Source organism: Schistocerca serialis, chromosome 9, assembly GCF_023864345.2.
Source record: "Schistocerca serialis cubense isolate TAMUIC-IGC-003099 chromosome 9, iqSchSeri2.2, whole genome shotgun sequence".
Classification (NCBI taxonomy): Eukaryota; Metazoa; Arthropoda; class Insecta; order Orthoptera; family Acrididae; genus Schistocerca; species Schistocerca serialis.
In genome coordinates, this window is record NC_064646.1 from 182,418,503 (window position 1) to 182,445,282 (window position 26,780).

Below are 26,780 nucleotides of genomic sequence, written 5' to 3' on the forward strand. Positions count from 1 at the left end.
AATTTAATATCATGCTGAAGGAATACATTATTCACCCATCTAGCAGAACTTTGTTGTCGCTCCCACATTTAGTACCAAAGAAGAACGGTGCATGATGGTCATGTGGTGATTACTACACCTTGGCTGCTAGGACATGGATTGCTACTCTATTCCTCTACTGAGGAATTATACAGGGTTATTACAAATGATTGAAGCGATTTCACAGCTCTACAATAACTTTATTATTTGAGATATTTTCACAATGCTTTGCACACACATACAAAAACTCAAAAAGTTTTTTTAGGCATTCACAAATGTTTGATATGTGTCCCTTTAGTGATTCGGCAGACATCAAGCCGATAATCAAGTTCCTCCCACACTCGGCGCAGCATGTCCCCATCAATCAGTTCGAAAGCATCGTTGATGCAAGCTCGCAGCTGTGGCACGTTTCTTGGTAGAGGAGGTTTAAACACTGAATCTTTCACATAACCCCACAGAAAGAAATCGCATGGGGTTAAGTCGGGAGAGCGTGGACGCCATGACATGAATTGCTGATCATGATCTCCACCACGACCGATCCATCGGTTTTCCAATCTCCTGTTTAAGAAATGCCGGACGTCGTGATGGAAGTGCGGAGGAGCACCATCCTGTTGAAAGATGAAGTCGGCACTGTCGGTCTCCAGTTGTGGCACGAGCCAATTTTCCAGCATGTCCAGATACACGTGTCCTGTAACGTTTTTTTCGCAGAAGAAAAAGGGGCCGTAAACTTTAAACCGTGAGATTGCACAAAAAACGTTAACTTTTGGTGAATTGCGAATTTGCTGCACGAATGCGTGAGGATTCTCTACCGCCCAGATTTGCACATTGTGTCTGTTCACTTCACCATTAAGAAAAAATGTTGCGTTTGACTTTGTCATCGGGTGTCAGGGCTTGTAGCAATTGTAAACAGTAAGGCTTCTGCTTTAGCCTTTTCTGTAAGATTTTCCAAACCGTCGGCTGTGGTACGTTTAGCTCCCTGCTTGCTTTATTCGTCGACTTCCGCGGGCTACGCGTGGAACTTGCCCGCACGCGTTCAACCGTTTCTTCGCTCACTGCAGGCCGACCCGTTGATTTCCCATTACAGAGGCATCCAGAAGCTTTAAACTGCGCATACCATCGCCGAATGGAGTTAGCAGTTAGTGGATCTTTGTTGATCTTCGTCCTGAAGTGTCGTTGCACTGTTATGACTGACTGATGTGAGTGCATTTCGAGCACGACATACGCTTTCTCGGCTCCTGTCGCCATTTTGTCTCACTGCGCTCTTGAGCGCTCTGGTGGCAGAAACCTGAAGTGCGGCTTCAGCCGAACAAAACTTTATGAGTTTTTCTACATATCTGTAGTGTGTTGTGACCATATGTCAATGAATGGAGCTACAGTGAATTTACGAAATCGCTTCAATCATTTGTAATAGCCCTGTAATTATGTAGTATGTGGGGGAAACGTGTTTTGTGTACTAGACTGCACAAATGCATACACAAAGATCACTGTAGCTGAAAGATATATTTTGAAAACGGCTATTATTATGCAGTTCGGCCTATTCAAAACACTGTATATGACATTCCGACTGAGAAATGCTGCCCAGACATGGCAAAGATTTATAGATTAAGTTTTAAAAGGTTCACAATATTGCTTTGCATATCTTGATCTTGCCTGAGATGCTGGAGTTCGCAGTTGTGTGCGTGAGGTGTGCTAGCCCCCTTTGTGTGTGTGTGTGTGTGTGTGTGTGTGTGTGTGTGTGTGTGTGTGTGTGTGTGTGTGTGTGTGAGAGAGAGAGAGAGAGAGAGAGAGAGAGATTTTATTCAGCAACCCCAGGATAACACGAAACAACACCTGATTGTGATACTTAAGTGACTTGACAAGTACGGAGTAGTGCTGAACACCTCAAAGTGTGTTATGGCCAGGCAGAGATTACCTTTTTAGGCCACTTCATATCACCAGCCAGATCAATGCTATTATCACAAAAAGTAGAATTTATTTCATGGCCACAAACTATCAAGAACTCCAAGGAATCTTCACAGTTCTTTAACTTTTATCAACATAACCCACCTCATGCGGCAGGATTGAAGAGCCCACAGCTTTAGCTGGTTCTAAGGTTAAAGTCAAAATGTTGGAGCAGTGGACAGAGTGAATGGATAACATATTTGAAGCAGCTAAGAAAAGTGCAGCAGATGCAACCCTTCTTCCACTTCTGGCTTTAGAAACACCTCTCGCGCTCATAGTAGACGCTATCCAAATGAGAATCAGTGCTGCACTGCAAAAGCATGCAGATGAGGCATGGCAGCCTCTCACATTCTTTTCACAAAAACACACTATGGCTCAGCAACAATGGAGAGCCTATGACAGCAAGTTGCAGGCAGTTTGTGGACTGATAAATATCTTCAGACACAGTTGAAAGCGAGAGGTTTTGTCATTTAAACAGACCATAAACCCGCAACCTATGCCATTGGGGGGGGGGGGGAATTAAAAATGTTCCCCGAGACAGTAAAATCACCTGAAATTCATAGCACAATTCACCACTGTTTTAAGGCACATATGAGGAACGGCAATACAGTGACAGACTGCCTGTCCCAGGTAGCAGTATCACAAAGACAGTTGACTTGTGCAGCTAGCCCAACCACTAAGATTCTGACAGGGAACTTCAAGATTCTTTAACAGGTACCAGATTTTTTACCAGATACCACATCTAGTCTTCAACATAAGCCTGCTGACATTTCAGCAACAAGCACCAAGTTGTACTGTGAGGTTTCAAACAGGAAAACTCATCTGTTCATTCCTTCAGCACTACGCAAGCAAGTCTTCGAAAGGTTACATAACTTATGCCACCCCAGCATGATGGTAACTATTACACTCATAGTTAGCCATTTTATGTGACCTGGACAGTCAAACATAGGCTTGTGCATGCATATAATTCCAGCACAGCAAGGTATCTCGCCTCGTTCATGCGCTGATAGGTAATTTTCTAGGCACAACAGCATGATTCGCACATCCTCATAATGATGTTGTAAGTCCACTACATCCGTAAGATGTAGTGGACAGTAATGGGTCGTTTCACAGGCTGACGAGAAGCCAATCTGGAGGTTAATATTTCTGCTAATACACTGGCTATTGGGTTTGTGTCTCACTGGATCTCTCATTTTGATTCTCTTGTCCAACTGAGTAATTTTTGTAGCGCAGTGCACCACAGAACAACAAGTTACAGCCCTGCCAGTAACAGACTGGCCAAATTTTGAAACTATTCACTTAAAGCTGCATTAATGTGCTATGACTCTCAATGAACATCTGCCTTACAACTGATTTTGCTCAACCTACGCAACATGTGCAAACCGGAGCTGGACGCCTCATCAGCAGAGCTAATATATGGGGAAGTCCTACGGTTTCCCAGCGAGTTCACCAATTCATGTGCATTTTTAATGGTCGAAACTAATATACCAGAATTCATTGCCCACCTCATGGAAAGGAAGATACAGATACGGCTGCAACAACCATTACACCATGATAAACTGCAACCCTCCATACACCGAGAGTTACAATACTGTACACATGTAATGTTGTGAAGAGATGGCAGCATCAAATGGCCACTGACACCACCTTATACTCATCCACATCACATCATTAAAAGAGGTGAGAAAAAATTTGAAATCCTCATAAATGGCAAGATGAACACTGTCTCCACGGACAGAGGGAAGCCAGCGTTCATCATACTACAAGCTTCAAATCCACATCTTCCAACAACCAGACCAAATTTTTGCTCATCACCAAGCAGCCGGCTCTGGCTCAATGCTAAACATGTTCTGGAGGGTGGGTGCATTTCCCGGCATGATACATGGACAGCACTCTGGGTATCAATCGAGGATGGTGATCCGCTTTCCCCTGTGCAGCAACAACAAGCGACAATCATGCCAAACGTCAAATGATCAGCTGATCAATTAGCAGATGTCAAACAGGGTTCACACACTGGCCACCAGGACCACTGTGAAATGTTCTCCTGGCTGCAGTGCAAAGTTCCATGACCTTAATTCTGTCAGTGCATTTTGCTTTGATTTGTTTGTTTGCTTGGTTACCGAGAAAAACTTGTGATTACATGCACTTTGCATTAGTGAGTACATCACATCTTCTTGTTACTATGTTGAATGTGAAGACATGAGATTTAAAAGCGTTACTCCAAATGACACATTTGCTTGTTTCTGTTTCTCACTGTGACCACAACACAATGTCAAGTTTGCAACGCCTAACAATCCGCAACTTTGCGACAAATTTAAGGCCAGCAGTAGCAGCGCAGAGGCATGAAGACAATGAGAGTTATGGACAACATCAACCATTTACAAGGTGGAACACAACTAGAGAACCAAACCAAAGAGACTAATAGAAGAATTAGTACAATGAGGTAAGGTAATGCTGCTACGTTAGTCGACAGTAATAACAGGTGCACCCAGACTAACACAGGGCGGAAATATAAAGATGACATGGCACTGGAAAAACATCAAACAAAACTAATTGCCATCTCTACATATAAGCCAGCCTCCAATCGCTGCAGAACAGATGATGCAAGAACTGAATTGATTATGTAAAACGTACTGCCACAAAAGGAATATTTGGAGGAATTTGAACATGTCGGGAACCATCAACCACATGATTCCAAAGGATTTGCACCATATGAGATCTTGCTTAGCCAAGAGTCAGTATTTTATGGTATTATTTGAATACCCACCTGGGAATGACACAACTTGGGAGGAGTAAGTATGAAGGACATGTTGGAAACACAAAAAGATATTATCGACTTGAAGATGAGGATAAAACAGGCCAAAGGGTAGATTCAGAGTAGCTGCAGCGAACCAACGATTATTCTGCTGAGATATCAGCTGGCGAATGGTACAATTCCAGCTGATTAGAGCTTTACTTTTTGTTTGAAGTTTCACTCCTCTCCCTTTCCTATACATTGAGGAAGAAAGTTGTGGTAGTTACTAAGTAGAGCAAGTAGTGGTTGTACAAATATTTCAATCAGGAACAGTTTAGTAAAACCTACAGCATATGCATCACAATAGTAAAAAGTTCACATTGATGTAGTAATTGAAATACCTAAGAGTTTGTATGGTTCAATGTCAAAAAGACTATAGAAATATTAGTGTTAGAAAGAAAAGTGACAAGTACCAGATCTGAAACGAAACATCTAGTAAAATACTGAGTGACGTTAATTAGCATCAGTAAAGAATCACATGTAATATTGCAGAATTGTTTCATGAATAATGGAAAAACTTTAGAGAATTGGAATAACATAACAACATATGGTTGTGATGCACAGGAAAATGTGTAAGTAGATGAGTTGGGACATGTTTACATAACAATATTAAATATAAGGATGACACATGTAACGAGATCAATAATGTATGAAGAAGTTAAGGAATATAGAGGGATTTTTGTGTATTTGTTGAGATGAATAATGGTAATTAACAGATACTTGTCTAATTATTTGAAGATGATTTTGAGGTTAGATACGAGTGTGTAAAAGATTTATGTGAACTGAAATGTGTACAGGAGCATGTGTAGTAACCCACCGTTTACTACAATTACAGTTCACAATGGATGCTATATTGGGCCACTGTGGCAAGCATAGTGCATGCCGACATTCAAATGACATGCTCGCAGCTACTCGATGTGGCCGCCAGTCGTGGTTACTGAGCATCATCACCAGCTCTGGTGTGTGCGCGCAGCTCTACACCAGTGACACCTGACAAGGGCAGCATTTTTATACAGGCATGCACAGCCACCAGGCCGTCAGTTGTCAAATGTGTCCGAGATGTATAAATTTCTTTCCTCAAACAATAAGTCAAAGATAGGCAAAACAAAAACACTCAAACAAGTACACTTTTGGCCAAATAGGCCTTCATTGGAATTAGGTAACACACACACACACACACACACACACACACACACACACACACACACACACAAAACCACAGTGTCTGGCTGACAAGGGCAGACTGTGAGCAGTAGCACATGAAAGGAAACTATCTGAGGGGCAGAGATGGGGATAAGGAGGAAACTGGGTCAGGGAGGGGGAGCAAAAGCAGGGTAGCGGTAAGGGAAGGTAAAGTGCTGTTTATGGAAGCATACAGGGAGGAGACGGAGAGACAGCAGAGCAGCTAGTTGCAATCAGGAGGTTAGATATAGAGCCGGATGGGGGCACCAGAAAGAGAGAGAAGTCATTATAGTCACTGTCCTGCAGCCACATATCCCCTTTCCTGTTCCCACTCCAGCATTACACAGCCCTCTATTCCATCAATGCACTCACAGTCCTTTTAGTTCTCTCCTTTCCAGTTGCCGCACCCCCCCCCCCCCCCCCCCCCTGTCTAACCAACAAATGGAACCTAGCTATCCTACTCTCTCCCCACCTTGCCCCTGAATGGTCCCACAAGCAGCACTGTACCGTCCCCCACCCCTAGCCTGCCTCCCTCCCCCTCCTGCCCCAGCTACCTCCTTATCCCTACCACTCAGGCTGCTTCTTCCGGCATGCACTGCTGCTTGCAGTCTGGCCTCGGCAGCCAGAGACTGTGGTCGTGTGTTGCATTTCCATGTGTGTGCATGTGCGTGTGCGTGTGCATGTGCATTACCTAATGCTGATGAAGGGCCTTTTGGCCGAAAGCTTATTTGTTTGAGTGTTTTTTTTTTTTTTTTTTTTTTTTTTTTTTTTTTCTTTTTTTTTTTTTTTTTTTTTTTTTTTTTTTTTTTTTTTTTTCTTTTTTTTTTTTGCTCTCAGTGACTCAACATCTATGCTAAATTACTTTCATTGTACTCTTGTTGATGTCCCTCCATGGCCCAATAAATTGTATGCATTTTCTCTTGTTCCTATTCCTCGTTAGACCATAAACAGCATCGTTGAGGGTCGAATTTTTACGTTTTTGACTCTGTGGTTTTTCTGCAATTCAGTTCTTTCATGGAGGCTTTACTCCAGTCATTTCTGCAAGAACAGCAGGCACATACAGCCCTGTTGTAACAGTTGGCTATTTCACCCAGGCTCAACTGCCGGTTGTTCACTCCCTACCCTGCCACAATGAATCCACCAAAGACTGGGCTGCTTATGAGAAATGGCTGTGCAAACATTTTGCAGCGTTCTGGGTAGTCGACACAGAGGTTTGTAAGACTCTTTTCTTATTGTAGATGCCTCCTCATATGTATCACTTACAATGTCAGTTAGCTCCTCTGCAAGAACAAGAGTAACTTTCTTTTGACAATAAGTGTATTGTCAGAACTGAACACATGTGGTCACTGCATGTGTTGAATTCTATAAATGCCATGAACAGCTGCAGTGATCTTATCAAGCCAGGGTGGCTGAGCTTCAGAGCCGGAACCAGTGGGAATGGATAAAATGTTTAAACCCAAAGAAGCCATTAGGCTTAGTAAAAAGTATTTGAAAAATAAGGTTATTGGAAATGACAGTATCAAAACTGGACAATGCACAAAAACTAAATGATAATTGTCCAGCCTACTACAGACAATGTTTTCTTTCACAGAAGAGATTACTGCTGAGTTTCTATCAAAGAAAAGTCAAGCAACATACTACCTCTTCAAACACACCTCACAAAATGACTATGGTGGTAAATTCAGATAATTAAAACACATACAAAGGCTTTACAGTTGTCCTTCCTGCACATCACTTGCACACGAAAGAGAAGGAAAGAAAATGAAAGTGGTACTCACAATGTCACTTCTGCCACAAACCATAATGTGACATGCGAAGTATAAATGTACATTTAGGAAATATATTTGTATATGGATATCTTGCAACAATGAATGTGTCAAAATCAATAATGTATTGTCTTATATCTGTTCATGTGAAACAAAACAGAGTTTTAATAATCAATTAACATACCTATAACTGGTGTTGTAGGCAGGGGATGATCTTTACGTATCATATTAAGGAATGCTGCAGCTCTTCTCTTTCTCTCCAACTGAATCTGCTTCTCTCTCGCTGCTGCTGCTATCTTCTCACGTGCAGCAGCTGCTAAACGGTCTTTCAGACGTTCTTCAGCTGAAATACCATCACAATGTCCACATCATATCTGGTTATACAAAAACTACGTCATAATGGCATATTTAACACATGACATACAAAGTTTTTTCCCTGTCAGTGGGTACAGCAAAAGATCATTTCTTTTGTAGCCAATTTCACTGATACTTGTTGCCAATTTCAGTGTTATTCTCTGGTGGCTTACTTTTGAAGTACCGTATGTTCCTTATTTTTGTCATATTTCAGTAGCTTCAGTGTTACGTTGAACATGAAAATACACTTATCAATTACTTCGTATTTATTGAATGCAAACATCACATTTACTTACAGAACTGAAAAAAATAAACATTTACATTAAATCTATTAATTATAATCAATTAAATAAAAAATAGTAGTGCAACCATATATTGTTGAAAGATTTTCATAAGGAAGTGGTGCTGTAATTTTAAAGCGGTCCCCTGAGACATTATGGTGCTGATCCATCACTGTTGTTGGTGCTGATCCATCACTGTTGTGTGAAAACTGTGAGTATATATTTGAATATGGAAGAAAAACTGCTGCCTTCAGTACAACAGTAGAATTTGACAAATGACCACATTTCCTGCTGTCACAGATAGTTGCCTTACAACAAATTTCAAAGGGATTTCAGAATACCCATACTGCCAAGACCTGCCATGTCAGCTAAGCATAACAGATTCTTTTCCATACCATTATTACCAGCTTTGAAACACATACTTGCACCAATCTGTGGAGATAAGAGTTGTCCAATATAGTATTGAGGTGCTACTGCATGAAATGAATATTTGCCTCTTCATGTTTTTCAAAAGGTTCCTAGTTTCCTGACAAAAAATTCATGTTCCCACAATAGTAAAGCCACTTTCAAAATCTTCCATAGATGGTCCCAAGCCTAGCTGAAAAAGGATGCGGGGAAGGAGTAACACCCCATTAAAAAAGAGAGAGAGAGAGAGAGAGAGAGAGAGAGAGAGAGAGGGGGGAGGGGGGGGAGAGAGAGAGAGAGAGAGAGAGAGAGAGAGAAAAGATAAAAAAACTGGATTTGTCTGGCTCTAGGCAACGGTACTGACTAAGCCCCCCCCCGCCCCCGCCCCCCTCACCACCTCTCACCAAGGAAGTCAGGTGAAGAAAATCACCAGCTTCAAAAGCAGGTGAAAGTGAGAATCTACATGGCTGGGAAAGTGGCAGAACTTTCTCCAGTGCAAACTTGAATTTCATCCAGACACAGTACCTACAATGTCATGGCTGTGACAGGACCTAAACTGCAGCATCTGTACTCCAGAACAGTAGCTCCAAAGGGTTTCAGTTCTCATTACGAGCAGCTCTGTATCCATCCTCTGGGGTTCACTACCTCAGTTGTCCGCTACTGTGGTAGCTTAATTAATATTTCAAATTTGAAAGTAACCAAGGAGCACATGGGACCTAAGCCTCCGTTGGGAAGTACTTAGCCCCTGGCAACCTTAGTTAGCGGAAGCAAGCTTTCGGATTCTGGGGGGGACATCAAATGTGAAGGTAGAGTCAGAGCTCCCCAATACCTCAGCATTCATAATCAACTGGGCACAGAAAATAATACCAAACTGGGCCTTTAAATTGGGCAAGATGGCCCAGTGCACAGCCCAAAAGCACACAAGCAAAACAGAAACAGTGAACAGTCTAAGAACAAGAAGTGCAATAAAGAGCAGCCTGATACACTAACGGCATCGTGGGTAAGTGGTCATGGTGTTGGACTGCCAAGCAGGCTAACCCCGTCAACACTCACTCATGCCCCCCCCCCCCCCCCTTTTTCTTCCCACAACATTATGAACTGTCCGGCAGGTCACTGAAATGTCTGTTCCCCTTCTGTAGTCATGGCAGTTATCACACTATGCATTGGTTATAGAGTATGAGTCATATGGTAAGAACACATTACCGTCACAAGTAAATATGATGAATAGTGAGAGCAGGCGAGATACCACACAAATATCTCACAGAAATGAAAACAACAAAGAAATGGATGTGAACTATGTTACAATGAAGGAATCCAATAGTCAAGACTGCCAAAATGGAACGCAACTTAAAAATGTTAAAAACTACGTTTTGACAGAGCTCGAAGAAACTATGTGACTGTGAAACTGTTGAGTTCATTTGTTGCAGCTTATGTGACGAACTATTATGTTTTCATCATTTCCTTGGAAGTGATCACATCCACATTCATACAAACACCTATTTCCGGCAAGAAGACATATCTCACTCACCTGCCAGTCATACAAATTAGGTGCATCAATGAGACAGACACACGAACTGTCACTAATTCCACGTATGACACACCAGACATGTTTTCTGATAGAAGATTTGGTTGACTTGTCATCGTGTCATCAAACGTTTGCGGTCCCTATTTGAAAGCCACTTCCTTTCAGCTGCTAACAGAGTAGTTCAGCAGGATCAACTGTCATTATAGGTCCCAACCTTACACTTCGCTGTTGCAAATGGACGTTACACCATGACACAGACACAAATTTCGATAAGGCAGACAGAAAAATACAAAAATTGGCACGAGGGAGGTTTAAGCATGGCTGCACTGTTTATTTAGGGGTGTTGTGGTGATGTCACAATCGTGGAAGCAAGGCACTGCCTCAGGGACTAATGAGCTGAGACAAGTGTTGCTTGATCGGCAACATCCTCCTATCTCGGTGTCAAGGGGGAGGGGGGGTCACATGGCTCAAATTTGTGGTGAGGCAGACTGACTTAGGACATTGGAAATGTTTGTGCGTCCACAACGGCTTTCTTACTGTAGTCTTCCGGAATTGATTAATTTTCTGTGTAATAATCTAGTTGTGCATGATAGGTGATACATGGCTGCAATATTAAGCCCTCTTGTTACTTGTCGCTTGTTCTCTTAGTGTTAACTTTGGCTCCAAGAAATCCACTCTTTGTCTGAAACGGTAGATCGAACTTTTACAAGTGAGCATGATTGTTCCGACTGTGTAAGAGCCTCACTGCCTCACCTGTCTCATCCCTGGTGCGATTGTAAATTGAAGAGCAGGCACGCTGAGTTGCAAATTCCTTGCTGTTTAGGTTTCTTAGTCCATGCTCGGCAGTACTTCTGGAATTATTTTCCATTCTACCATTCTTTGCAATATCCATAGTGCATGAATACTATAAGGTTACTCAAACTTGCCCTTCTCCCTGAGTGCTGCAACTGTGGCAGTGTTGAGCGTTTAGTGGTGGACATGTACATTTAGTCTGTACCAGCATCATGGACAGTACGGTATGCTGCTTTACACAGGACTCTCTGACTGTACTGCTTTTACAGCTGTGCTTCTATATCCCTCACTGGCCTCACCACCTTCACCTAGAATGTTGCTGCTTGGCAAGTTACGAAATTTTAATCTGTTAACTGTTTCATGTAACTGCTGTTTTCCTCATTCGAAAGACGTAAGTGACCAGTGAAGGTCATCATTTGCTAACTAACTTTATTGTAATCTAGTAAGTCTGTTATGTAACTGCTGTTTCTCTCATTCTGAGGACCTAAGTACACAGTTATTCTATGCGTTTGGAACCCCTTGTTCTGACAGTGTAATGTGTTTTTAAACTTGGCCAAGTTTTTTTGTTAATTACTACGGGAAGCTACTCCTGGTCTCAATTGATCATTCTTTTAGTTTAGTGGTTTACTTACTGTAACAGCCCTCCCTCCTCCCCTTTAATGCCTGGGGCTGTAACAGCACTGGATTTGGGGACCTCACACTTGGTTTGACCACAGTTGACTGTATTTCATAAGCGCAGTGCCTATATGCAAACAAATTGTTTTTAGTTATTCCTTATTTTGTCAGGTTAACATCCCATTGGGTTCTATTTATTGTGTATGGTGTTACCACTCACTCTTGTAAGAGGAAAGCATGTAATCTGCTTTGCAAGGCTTAAACTTTGTACTTATGGGATTTACCTGTGCTGAAAGCTCTGGCCATGCGTTGTTAGCTGTGACCGGTCTTGCACAGAGCATAGTTCCTTCATAATTAACGGTTATTTATTTTTTAACGGGGGAAAAGAAAAGGCCACATTGCCAAATATTGAATTTGTTTCTTCAGTCACTGAATTCAAATGTTGGCTATGGTGCCAGAATTTGTTTCTCGCTTGAGCTATAGAGGCCGCACCTATTCCTAATATTTTGTGCGTTTTCTTTTATTTTTAAGTCTAAATTTCAGGATGTTCCATCTTAGTTCCATGGTTGTTTAAATGCTGCAAATTTGTAACATTCTTTTCATAAGTAATGGCATCCTGTATTTAAGTTACTTGTGCTCATGACTGTTCTCCCAGCTGTGTGCTTTGTTAAAATATGTAGAGTCTGTGGTTTAAATTATAACAACATTCGGTCATGACTTTAAAGGTTTGCAGTTTAAGGGGTTGTCTATAAAAAGTTATAATTTGATAAAAGGCCCTGTTTCATTTTATAACGGTTGTGGTATCCAAACTGTTGTTCCCTTGAAACTTCCTGGCAGTTGGTAGAGCACTTGCCTGCGAAAGGCAAAGGTCCCGAGTTCGAGTCTTGGTCCGGCACACAGTTTTAATCTGCCAGGAAGTTTCATATCAGCGCACACTCCACTGCAGAGTGAAAATGTCATTCTGCTGTTCCCTTTTTAATGGCCATTTAATGTAATTGTTGCTTATCCCAGAAATTGTTTCTCTTTATATATGTGGTAATAAAGTTTTTCAAATGGTGAATGATGTGTACTTAAAATCCTGGCCAAGTCCTTCCACATTTTTGATTTTGGTTAAGCCACACCATTAAAGGTGACATTTCAGCATCCTGGCATTGCAAGAAACAAGACTGAAGGATGAGGACATAATGAAGTCCAAATGGTATATTATACGAAACAGAAGACCACATCACAGGGTTAAGCAAGAGACTTTTACATTACAAGAGAAGAAAACACAAGTGGTGGGAGAATGAATGAAAGTGAAGAAGCTGTCTAGAAGAAAAATATGGAGGGTTTGCCAGGAAACTAAGAAAGAGAATGAATTTAAAAATCTACGAAACAATGAGAAGCACAATCACTAAAATATACAAAATGAAAGGAGAAAGACACAGAATGAAAATGTGGAAGAAACGAATTACGCATTCAAGAAAAACTAGACATGAGCCTTCTTTAAGGACGTGAACAGCAGGACAAAGGACTATGAAGCAAGAGAGCCATTTGTGAAAGGGCATGATGGAGAAGGACATTATGTGAGGAAACAGTGGAAAAAAGCCAACAATATTCCAGTACATGAGAATGGTGACAAAAGGTCCTGGATAACTGCCCGAGGGACCTCACTACTGAACATTAGGTGTAAGATACTTTTTTGATTGTTGGCAAATAGGGTGGAAGAGCAGCTGAGCCAAAATTGATAAATCTAACATCCCAATAAGACCCACTGGAAGTCTCAAGATAGCTCCCACTAACAAACTTGCAGGACACATGTTAAAATCACTATTTGAAAACTATAAAATAGGAAAATGGGAATCAGTGACCGAAGAAAACTCTATCCAGGAAGATAAATCTCAAAGAAGCAGTGTAACTTTAATACAAAAAAACAGTGTGCAAAAATCGAGTGTAGTAAATCATGGAATACAGCCATCTGAAGAAAAACTGTTGCAAGGAACTGAAAGTAAACAAAAACGTGTGCAAACAAACAACTATAGCATGGTAGCGGAGAAGCATGAAAACAGATCAAACTTTCCTCGAAATCGCGAACTTCCAAACATACCGGTAGTGAAAAGTAAACTGTCAAATTCTCAAAGAAAGTTATTGACTGATTCTAATATCGTGTGCAAAAACAGATTCAGTGTGCTATCAGAAAAAACGAACAGACAAAGTGAAGCAGATATACAAACGAAAGTTTCGGAACCGAAAACAACAAACGAAAACAGTCAACGTAAAAAACAAGATGCTGGCATTATTTATTTATTTTCTGATAGTCATGGAAAAGGACTGGCAAAGATCATGAACGAAAAACTAATAAATGAAAGTGTTATTGGATTTGTGAAGCCAGGTGCTCCACTGCGAGAAGTTACTCAGCATATTGACACACACAATAACCATGGAAGTTGTAACTCTTGCATTATTTTAGCTGGCGCAAACGATGTCTACAAGAACGAGGCAAAATTCGCTTTGCGATCTTTAAGGGAAACATTGGCAAAAGTTATGGACATGAAAGTTTTTGTAATAAGCATCCCTATGAGACATGATCTCATCAAAACATCGTGTGTGAATGCAGAAATCGAAGCAACCAACCGAAAGTTCGAGAAAATATGTAAGCTCTTCAGCAATGTGACATATATTAATGCAGACAGTCAAAAAAGAGAGAATTTCACTGCCCATGGATTGCACAGAAACACGAAAGGGAAAGTAGCACTGTGCGATGCAATCATGGAACAATTAAACCGAAATCAGCCAGGCTTAGTGCAGCCTCCAATTGCAGCAGCAGCAGCAGCAGCAGCAGCAGCAGCAACGGAATCACCAATTTCAAATAAAGAGAATATCACTCCAATGACTTCAGGAAGTGTTGAAGCGGCAAGAAGAGGATCCCCATCTAGCCTGGTTGCGGTTCCTCAAATTACAACTCCAAAAATTACAGCAGAAACGCCATCACACGACAAGTCAACTCGCCCAACACGAAACAGGAAAGAACCACAACGTTTTTTATGGCAAGTGATTCCAGAGAAATGTTGATTTCATCTTCTAAAACATCGCTCTGGAAAGAAAACTTCAATTGTAAAAGTGTTAAAAATGATATGTCATGTGCAGCTGTCGAACATAAGGTAGGCCAAAACAACCTAGTAAATAAGTCATCGTCGAAATTTATGCTCCTGCACCAAAATGTACAATCCTTATCAAATAAAGTTAGTGAGATAGAAATATTGTTAGCAGATGAACTAAAAGAAGTGTCTGTTATATGTGTTAGTGAGCACTGGTTATCCGAAAATATGTTACATCACACAAGGATAGAGGGCTTTACCCTTTCATCTTGTTTTTGTAGGAAAACCTCCATGCACGGAGGAACATGCATATATGTTAGAGAGGACGTCAAACACGAAAATTTAAAGTTCACTAACCAGCTAGGGGAAGAGCAAAACTTCGAAATTTCTGCTACAGAACTGACAAATTTAAATATAATTGTTATTTGCATATATAGAAGCCCAGATGGAAACGTAACTACTTTCATTGAAAATCTTGAGAAGGCACTTAACAGTATAAAAATAGTTAGTAAAACAACCATCATATGTGGTGATTTTAATATAGATTTCAACAAGAACTCAAAAGACAGATTAAACCTTGAGGCCTTATTAAAAACCTACAACATACATACAACTATCAAATCCCCCACCAGAGTCACCAAATCGTCAAGCAGTGCTATAGATCAGATACTAATAAATACAGATAAATATTTATACAAATCTGGAAATATGAATACAGGTTTCAGTGATCATTATGCACAGTTTATTGAATTCCCAGTAGACACTGCAGGAAATACTGAACAACAAATGACAAGAAAAGGTAGAAATTTTAACAAGCACAACTTAGAACACTTAAGGCACTTACTGAAAAAAGAAACATGGAATGATATAGACAACTATGAGGACACATGTAAAAAGTTTGACATGTTCATGGAAATATTCTCCCATTATTTCAATATTTCTTTTCCAGTTAAAAACCAAACATTAAAAACTAAAAAAAGAAATGTTACATGGCTGACGAAAGGCATTAAAATATCATGTGCTGAAAAGAGGAGACTTTATGAAATCTCAAAAACACAAAATGTTACAGAAGAATTTCTGGTGCATTTCAAGAATTATAAGAGAGTGCTTCACAAAGTCATAAAAGAATCTAAAAAAACAACAAATGATCGCCATATAAAAATGGCCAGGAACAAAATGAAAGCCATGTGGAAGATAGTCAGAGAACAAGTAGGAAACGAGACCTCCCAAAATGTAAGTCTCCAGGTAATCCAAGATGGCAAAAAAATTACAAATCCAGAAGAAGTAGCCAATGCTTTTAATACATACTTTGCAAATATTAGTGAAAAATTACTATCTGACATAAAATCTTCAAATAAAAATCCTGCTACAACACCATCCATTCAAAATAGAAACTGCAACTCCCTATTTCTTACTCCAACCAACCCTAAGGAAATTATACTGTCAATAAGAGAGTTAAAAACAAAATTTTCAACAGGTGTGGATGAGATTCCAGATTATGTCATTAAAAATGTGGGGGACCTCATTGCAATACCATTAGCCCACATTTTCAACAGTTCATTAACAAATGGAGTCTTTCCTTCCTGCTTAAAGACAGTGAAACTAAAACCACTGTTCAAAAAGGGTAAGAAAGAAGACATAGCCAATTATAGACCTATTGCCTTGCTATCTACATTTTCTAAAATACTAGAAAAAATTTTTCGTAAGAGGTTGCTAGATTTTCTAGAAAAGTGCAAAATATTATCCACAACCCAACATGGCTTCCGGAAAGGCCGATCAACAGAAACAGCAATATATGAATTTCTGGGTGAAGTACTCGAAAAAATTGATAGTGGACAAAAAGTAACTGGCATATGCCTTGATCTGTCTAAGGCTTTTGACATCATAGACCACACTCTATTGCTGCAGAAGCTTGAAAGAATTGGTATCAGAGGTATGCCTAACAGCTGGCTTAGATCATATCTTACTGACCGCAAGCAAGTAGTAGAAATACATTTTCACAAAGAAAATAAATCAACAAGACACTATTCTGATTATAAAGCAGTAAAATATGGAGTACCGCAGGGCTCGGTACTGGGCCCTATCCTATTTTTGCTATATATAAATGACCTAACATCAGCCAACCAGTACCATAGCACTATCCAGTTTGCAGATGACACAAGCATATTAGTCAGCGGGAAGACTGCAGAGATACTACAGACAAGACTGTCTGAAGCATTAACAAATGTTGTAAACTGGTTCAACCAAAACAAACTAATAATAAATAAAAGCAAAACAGTAGCATTAAATTTTCATAATATCAAGAGAAACATTGAAGAGGATATAAGAATTCAGATGTCAGACATGGATATTGCAAGTGTGCCTAATACAAAATTTCTGGGGGACTGGCTACAGGATAATCTTAGATGGGAAACTCACATTGACAACATATTAAAGAAGCTAAGTACCATGTGTTATTTAATGAGAGTGCTAGAAAACTGCTGTCATAAGGACTGTCTAATGACAGTTTACTATTCTAATATACATTCTGTCCTAAAATATGGGATCACTTTTTGGGGTAACTCGCCATCCTGCCTAAAACTCTTCAGGATGCAAAAGAGAATAGTGAGAATCATGGCTGGAATAAAAAGGAACAAACCATGTAGACCATTATTTAAAAGGATGGGGATTCTTCCCCTTCCATGTATTTTCCTATTTGAAAGTGCAATGTTTATAAAGAAATATACAATAACAAATCCTAGTATCCTCCCCAAAAATGAAAATGTCCATCATCATAATACAAGACAGAAAACTGACTTTCATGTACTCCATACAAAAACCAGTTTGTGCCAAAAAGGAACATTACACCATGGAAAAATTATCTACAATAAATTGCCAAGAGAAATTAAAGTAATGACAGATGTAAAAAATTTTAAAGCAGCATTAAAAGAATATCTGTTGACACATTGCTTTTATAGTGTGGAAGAGTTCCTCCAAAATCCTCGAGAGTCTAAGTGATGATTATGCAAATACTGTAACCATTAATATTGGCCTATAAATACATTCAGATGTAATTCTCATGTTTATAATGGGGTTCAAGTATAAGTTGTATAGCGACTTGCCCAGTATATGAAGTAAAATTCTGTGAATGTAATTCTCTAGTGTACATGTCAGTTCATAGTGTAGAAGAGTTCCTCAAAAATCCTTAGAGCTTAAGTGAGGATCATGCAAATACTTTAATCGTTAATATTGGCTTATACATGTATTCAGTTGTAAACTTCAAGTTTCTAATGTGGTTTAATTATAACTCACACATTGACTTGCCCAGTATATGAAGTGCTGTAAAATTTTGTGAACATAATTTTCTAGTTTCTAAAGTGTTTTAATTATAAGATATACTTTGACCTGTCCAATATCTGATGTGCTGTACTGTACATGTAAGATTTACTGGACCAATAAATACAATACAATACAATACAATACGAAAGAACTATAAGGAACACCTCACAGTTAATGCAACTCATAAGAGGTACAAAAATCCCAACTCAGTGGCCCTTTTCTCTTTTGACACAGAAAAAACACAGACATACCAGTAACAGAGACAAATAGAGCTGTAAAACATTGGAGCGTGAATAAAATGAAAGGTGTTTTTCTTGTAAATTAATACAATTAAAAACCATGGCTACTGAAGGTGTACAAATTTGGTACAAAATAAAACGTAACATCACAGTAGACTACTTAGCCTTTGTCAATGATATAACATTACTACATGAGAACGAAGAAGATGAAAAAGTGGCATGTAAAATCTTGCTGTAGGTGCTGTGAAAACCAGCCTCAGGATAGTGTACCTAACACCAATATCTTGAATGTGGAGACTAACCAGAATGCTGAAGGTCAAGTGATTGCAAATGAATAGCTTCTGTTACATGGGAGAAATGTAACAGGGAAGCTACAAACCAACAACAGCAAACAGACAGGTCCCAAATGCTGCAGAAACTACTTTCTGTTGTAATGACAACATATGGAAATAGAACCTGCCCACAAGTAGAAAAATGAGACATTATACACCCCCAATCAGAAATACCACATTGTACGCAATGGACACGGTCATTCTGGGCAAGACAGCCTGTATTCAGTGAGGAGGAGGAGGAATGGAAGATCTTGAGAGGCAACCAAGGAGAAAAAAAAAGGGGGTGAAGTCTGACTACATAGATCACGGCAGGAGCTGTATGACAGTGTTTAACCAATTACAAGCAATCATATGGAGGGCAGTACACTGACCAAGCAGATATGGAACACAACAGGACTAACAGAAAACAAGTTGATAAAAGTAGTCATGGTCAGGAGGGTGGGGTTAGGGGGTGAGGATTTGGAATACAACCAGAATAAGTAAAAAAATCCATATGCAGCAATGCAGGAAGGTACAGGTACAGGAACGCAGTGGAAGAAAATTAGGATCATGGAAACAGAGATAGCCAGGAGCAAGAGAATGAGGAAGTATTGGGAAGAAAAAAAGACATACTGAAGAGTCACCCACAAACCAAAGCTGTTTCAAGGTGGAATATAGGTAACAGTTTTATCTGCCAACCTCACACTTCCCAATACCTTCGCACAATAAAGTATACCAAAAAACGACATGCTTCTGAGAGATTGTTATTACAGTTCTCCAAATGAACTACACATTTTCATAGTATTTAAGCCACCAAATACAAGACTTCAGCTTCACAGTCAAATCAATCAGCATGACATGTTCAATTTGCTTGTATTGGCACAGGAAATGTGATGTGTCAGAGTTGTTCCTGTCACTCCAAGAGAATACTGTAAATGTTTATTTCAATAGTTATTAAATATTACTTTTACTATTTTGGAAATGAAATTAAATTTGTGGTGACAGCCAAATCTTTAGCACAGTTTGAGGTTTAGGTCGATTGAAGGTGATAATTTGTGAATTGGTGAAACCAGCGATAGTGTTTCCATAAGAAGCAATTACACTCTCATACAGCATGACTAATTCTGTCATATATCACATGTGATATAAGTGATGTTGGTACGGTGTTATGTCTTCTGTGCTGTGATGCAAGCAAACTGAGCAGGCACCATGTTCATTCTCATGTTTAAAATGTTACAATGTCGTATTTGATTATTTCCATACCCATACATGCAACTTGCAAAACTGTGCAATTTAACTGATACACTGCATTAAACATCTAACCTGCATAATTTTTTGTGCTGAAGTGTCAGGGAACAGGACATTAATGAATGAAGCTGTTACCAGAATAGGGTTTATTGGAAGTAGCTTATTTTCACCTGACTTCACCCTGAATGCATCACATTTCTATGCAAGAAGTGAAGTCATTTAAAGGATATACACAAAAAAATCATGATTCTACATCAATATTAATTAATTATCAGTGATCAATATTAGAGAACAGCTGCCTTCAGATTCACAACATTTTTACACGTAACAGAAAAAATGATAAATTCTGTGACATTTCACAAAAAAAACACTGATTTTGCATTATAGTGTTAAAAATCGTAGAATTTGTGTTATTCTTTGTAAGAAATTTTCATGTCTCTGCCTATTCAAATAACAACAAAATCGTTCTAGAATGAGGAACACAACTCTGACATCAAGCAATTCAGTAGCCTCCCAAATGGCTAACAATAAACCAAGAACGAATACTTCAAACTTTAATCTTTCACCATGAGAATCTCTTTGTACTCATCTTTCTCTATACTCCCAAATGATGCTTTCAACTTTCTTCATCCTCTATCTGACAACTCCTCCCTTCCCCCCCCCCCCCCCCCCCCATATGATAAATTCTTGCTGCCTTTATTTTTCTTCCATCTTAGACACAAATTTTCTGCCTAACAAAATTCTTTTTTCTGCTTCCATATTAGGTACAAATTTTCTGCCTAACAACTTTTTCTTATTTTTCATTTATTTTCACTCCATTAGTCTTCTTTCATCTCCATCATCTGTTACATAATTGCAATTAAATTATCCCTTTGATCTCATGTCACAATACATACATATCCACTTTTTGCCACTGAATACTTAGCCTCTGTTGTCAGTTGGTGACTCCTTTTGATAACCCCGTTAATATAAGAGCTGAATCCAACATTTCATACTACATTATTTCAGTACATTTATCTCTCAGCCTTTTTCTCTAGATGCAGAATTCTAAACAATAATCTCCTCTCAGCTCAACTACTGAAGGTTATCCACATCTGCGAAACACATCAGTCCCTTTTTATACAAAATTATTCATTGCCATATTTTATTATGCTATTTGTGGCAGCTTCCAGTTTCTTTTAACTGTACAATAAAACTGCTTGTGATGATACTCCCTGCCATTAACTATTACAAGAAAGGTAGAACAGCTGTTAAAATTAGTTATTCTGTAACTTAAATTTTCTTTAATATGACAAACGTATGTTATCAACTGATTTTAAGACTATTTTCTGCATACATTTCTCTAAGAATTTAGTAAAATTAAAGCATGAAAGCAGGGAAATATCTGTTACTGCACAATTTTATTTCACAAAATGCCTGAAATGTTGTATAAAATATTTATCTAGCAACATCTTTTTGCTTCTTTTAACTTTAAAATGAAATACCAGTTTTTGCAATAAAATTTAAAAATAAATAACATACCCCACTTGTCCTTATCAACTGCTGGCTTCTTCTCCTCTGCCAGCTCGCCCGTCAAATCAATGACCTCTGTCTCCTTTCGAGTCTCTTCTTTCTCTTTCTCTCTTTCTTTCTTCTTCTGCTCTGTGTGCTGGACACTCTGTCGCTGTTCTGCTTCCACTTGAGGCTTCCTCCGATCTGGTACTGACTTCTTGTGCTCAATTTCCCCTTTCCTGGCATCCGACATATGGCGTTTTCGATCTGCATCCATTCGACGGCGTTCAGAAGCAGCAGCTCTCTTGCGTTCTCTTTCTCGCTCACGCTCTCTCTCCCTCTCCCTTTCTCGTTCTCTTTCCCTCTCCCTCTCCCTTTCTCGTTCTCTTTCTCTCTCTCTTTCTCTATCTCTTTCACGTTCTCTTTCTCTATCAGAAAAGTCATGAGTTCTTTTCCGGTCTGAAACTTCTGTAGGTCTTCTGCTCTGTTCCTGCCTCCTACTTGATTCTGCTCTCTTTGTTGGTTCCACCCGCTTCACGGGTTCCGGTTTTCTCACAGATTCCTGTTTTTTGTTTGCTTCTGATTTTTTGGACTCTTCGGACTCTTCTTCATCTGAACTTTCCTCTATAGGCAAAGCACTTCTCATTTCCAATAAACCTTCCATCTCTCTTGGTTTTTTAATAGAGAAGCAGACAGGAGCTGGAAAGTGAAATAACATGTCAGGTACAATATCTCCCAGTACTTCTTTTGGCATTTGTTTTAAACAGAATAAAACCCTACTTAAAACTTTATAAGGTAGGAACATTAGCTACACTGTAATACTGTGACACTATAAAATACAACAAGAGCAACATATTTTGGCAAGAAGCACAATATATCAAGAGGTATATAAACTAACAGAAGTGTCTTTAGTGTCTTTGGTGTGGCTCAAAAATAAAAGTACTCTCGGCAATAAGGCACAATTCTCACATACCTTTGTTCGAGGCTGCAGCAAGAATGTAAAAAACTGTGAATATAGTCCAAAGCAGATTTAAACTGCCTTTATAGCTAAACAAAATATATCACAGATACACTCTCACTGCCATTATGGCACACAAATCTAGTGCATGAGCTCACAGAATGAGGACAGTAACACTAGCAAAGATGCTACACCACACAAAGAGTTGTCTCGTTACTCGGTAAACAGAGAGGAAATGCCTATCTTAGTATGTTTTCGAAGTGGCACAAAGACAGGCAACTAATTTCAAATTTCTGGAATGTAAAATTGCATGTTTCACAAAACACAGAAGAGTAGTATCCTAGGAGTACAACATCAATGAATCACAACTGAAATCAGTCAACTCACACAAATACCAGGGTGTAATAAATGGCAGGTACCATAAATAAAATGGTCTCCAGCTGCAATAATGTATAATGACGTTAACATTCCAAAGATGGAAAATATTACTGACTTAATATTTGATCTTGGCTAAGAGATTGTAACTTTGTGTATGGTCTCTCTGAAGCAAATGAACTTTAACCTGATCTGATGACTAGTAGGCTTGACAACTTTTGCAGTTATGGTGTACGTGTACTGATGGAATGTAATTTTTGGAAATTTTTTCTGTGTGCACATGTGTAGCTGAGGATGAATCAGCTGTCCTGAAACTGATCAAGTAATTAAAAAAGTTATAAAATGAACTATACAGCCAGAGACTATTTTATTTATAATTACTAATTAGATTAGATTAGATTTACTTTCATTCCAATTGATCCGTAGTGAGGAGGTCCTCCAGGATGTAGAACATGTCAGAAAAACAACACATGACAAACATTTACAACTAAACCAAATAAGCTAATATACCTTCCACAGGTCCCAGTCTTTTTTTATGAACACTATATGAAAGGATCATTTTACAACACTCATTTACTACAATCACATTAATGCACTGAATTTAAAATTTAAAAAAAAGAAGTTTTTTTATAAGGTAATACACATATAATAAAACTACTACATTACTTATTTACAATGAACACACTACTGCACTGGAATGTGTGCAGAAGTTAGACTGTACTTCAGTACTAGTGTCACACACTAGCGGTCCCGACAGACGTTGTCCTGCATGATATTGCAAGCGATTAGGATATTAAACAAAGTATGAAATGAACGACATATAATATAGTAATTTCATTATTCTTTATTTTGAAATGACATCAATTCATTATAATCAATAATGTTTATTTAATTTTATCTTAATGCGAGTTGATAATCAATATTTTTAGTCAATTCCTGAGGAGTATAAATGAATAAACTTGACAGTTTTCCAACGCGAGAACACGCCACGCATAATTGGAAAAGTGAAAAGACCGGATTTTCTAGATCCAACCCACAAATCGACATTGTTTGGCCTTGTGACATATTAATAATCATGGCAAATGCCAAGCAAATTGGAAATTGCAGACGTCTGAATGGAATGGGTGAGTCTGAAGGGATCATTGGGATTCGTGGCAGGAGAACAACTTCACCTTGACCAGAATGAGATTTTCACTCTGCTTGAATTGCCGTTCAAAATTGTAGCTTCAAGAACATTGCCCATAATTTTTTATGACTCATCTTGTACTGTTGCATGGCTTAGTTGCATTTAAATTCCGAAGCAAAATGATAGGTGAGCCAATTTTTAATCGCAAGTTATGTGGTGGCATTCCTGGTAAATCCAGTGAATTCAAAAATTCAATGGGATAATTGGCTGCTTCATCAGGATCGGTAACAGTGTCGATTAATTTGAACAATATCTCTTTGCCGGGCAATGACTGTTGTATTTTGAAGTTAACAGCGTCAAAAATCGATATTTTATGCGGGTAAAATAGCTCATTCACAAAGCCACGCATGATTAATATAATTAGCTTGTAAATCTGGAAATATGCTTTCAATCAAAGCATCTTTTGTATTTACCATGTTGCCAAAATTGTCTGGCAATCTGATGCATTGTGTGTCTCCATGCAATGGTATTGTTCCAATGTTGAGCAACTGCTTGGAGAATGATAGTGCTCAAGGATCGTTTTGCAGTTGAACATGTATATTTGTGTTAAGACGTAATGTACTGACATTTCGCCATAGATAAGATTGTTTTATACATGCGTTAATTTCATCCGCATAAGTAGCACGTGAAATGACCAGCAATGTCTGTCTAAAATCACCGGAGAGCAGCAGTAAGGAACGACCGAAAAGCCTGGTGTTATTATTTTGATCTTTCATCATTCTATCGAGAGCTTCAAGTGAATGCTTGTGGGCCATAACTTATATGTGGCATAACTTATATGTGAATATAATACACTTAATAATCACTGAAATGAGACACCTGAAATATTCAAAGACACCGCACAAAAAAATTAAAATGTCAAAATAACTAAACACACCTAATACAATACACTCAAATTAAAATGTCGAAAAATAAACGAAATCCTAGGCACATAACTTATATCTGAATATAATACGCTCAATATTGCACACAAAAATGCAACGCCACCTACCGTGCTGATTTAAAAATGTAAATTTTCCAGGACCCCGTTTGAATGCATAACAAAAATTCATTCAAGTCGATCCAGCCGTTTAGTTGCAGTATAGATAAATAACCTAGATACCGACTGCAGCGCCATCTGAGGGGCTGATTTGTGAATGTAAACCCCATCCAGGGCGACACACACACACACAAAATCACCACTGGAGTAGAAGGAGTTGGCCACCAATAAATCATATACAGCTGTGTTCCCTCTATCCACTATGATGGGTAGTCAAATTAATTTGCATAGATATAAAACAGAGTGACCACAAGGGCTCAGTCCTAGCTAAGGTACATGAAGAACTTTTGGTTCATATGCATGATACCGGGAAAACGCAACGAGTCAATAAAGGAGACTGCCTAAACATTACTTGTTTGTCTCATTTTAGAATACAGCCCTAGTCTGTAGGACCCATACCAAACAGGACTAACATGGTGTACTTATCACATACAAAGAAGGGCAACATAAATGGGAGCACTTTTGTTTGACACAATGGAGATTCTCATGGAAATGTTGAAAAAAAACTTGAATTGGTTGACACTGGAAAATGGATGCCCCCCCCCCCCCCTATTCCTATGAAACTCACTTCATAAAGTTTCCAAGACCATTGTTATATGAATAATGTAGAGAAATCCTTCATTCCTGTAAGGTCTGTGAAGACAAGATTAGGCCAATAAAAGTTCACATGGAGCGCCATTCTTTCTGTGTCCATATGCAACTGGAATGGAAAGAAAACCCAACATGTGGTACCATGATAAGTACCACATGTTATGCATTTCACAGTGGTTTGTCGAGTATGTATATCAATAAAGAGCAGTGATCCCAAAGTAGTCTATATCGAGCCCCAGGAATTTATTCCCATCTGCATGGGGCCCTTATCAGAATAAGAAAATATTGAGGGTTCATTAGATGTAAATGAGGGGATCTCATTTAGGCTGGTAGCAACCAAAATTCTGAATTCTTCTCAAAAAGGTGAGGCCTACTCCCCTGTGTGTCAGTGTTCATCTCATCACTTAAGACGGAGGGTGGAGCATCTCTTATTTTCGTTCTCCTGCTTGCAACGTTCAGTGAAATTATTATTTTCATAGCTCCATTCTTAAGTATTATCCCTTGCCCTTCTCCAAGGAATTGAAAGAGTATCTGGTGCTGCTCATAACGGGTCAGGAACCACTTTGTGAACCATCAAGAGCTGTGTTATTTTGCAACACAAGACGGCACAATAATCACTTCACAATAACTACATACACAAGGTTCTGTGTTAAATCGCTAAGATTTGCAGCAGTCATACAAAAAACATTATCAGGCTGAAGTTTACCAACTTCCTCTGATCCAGAGCTAAGGAGCCATCTCCTGGTAAAGAGACTATAGTTAGGTACCATAAACGTTAAAGTGAATCAATGTCATTTCATTTGGAAGTGCCGCAAAGAACTAAGTAAATTATTATTATCAACCTATCCTTTGCAGTTTCTTCAACTGGGTAGAGAAGTGCTGATCATGACTTGAGGTGGAGAAGATTGATTTTGATTGGTATGTCATCTCATATTTACCTAAATAGATGAAATTTTGTCCACAGATAACTGAGTCTAAACATGGTCAAATTTAAAAAGAAATGTAGACAGTGCACTGTTATTTGTAAAGTTTCATTTCGTTCCATCACTGTCACACAAATGATTACCTACGTGCCTTCATGCAACAAACTGTTAAGTTAATGACACTGTTAAAGCATCCATGCTGGAGGATCATTTGAGACAACGTCATCCTGATAAACAGGTAAAGATTTGAAATAGTTAAAGAGAAACTGCAAGAGAAACCACAGTTGACAGTAAATTTGCTTCAACATCACAATATCTTGCTATTAATAGAAAAACCTGGCAGACCACATA

The 26,780-nt window shown here is 38.9% G+C and overlaps 1 protein-coding gene across 3 annotated transcripts in view; it reads right to left on the reverse strand.

The window, feature by feature from the left end:
* LOC126419823 (splicing factor, suppressor of white-apricot homolog) overlaps positions 1–26,780 on the reverse strand; it is a 161,813-nt gene that overhangs the window by 39,310 nt on the left and 95,723 nt on the right. For all 3 annotated transcript variants that reach the window (XM_050087055.1, XM_050087053.1, XM_050087054.1), the window contains exons 10-11: positions 21,388–22,056; positions 7,886–8,044 (exon numbers count right to left, since the gene is read on the reverse strand). In XM_050087055.1, coding sequence (XP_049943012.1) covers positions 7,886–8,044; positions 21,388–22,056 — 828 coding nt within the window. The remainder of the gene's footprint in view (positions 1–7,885; positions 8,045–21,387; positions 22,057–26,780) is intronic.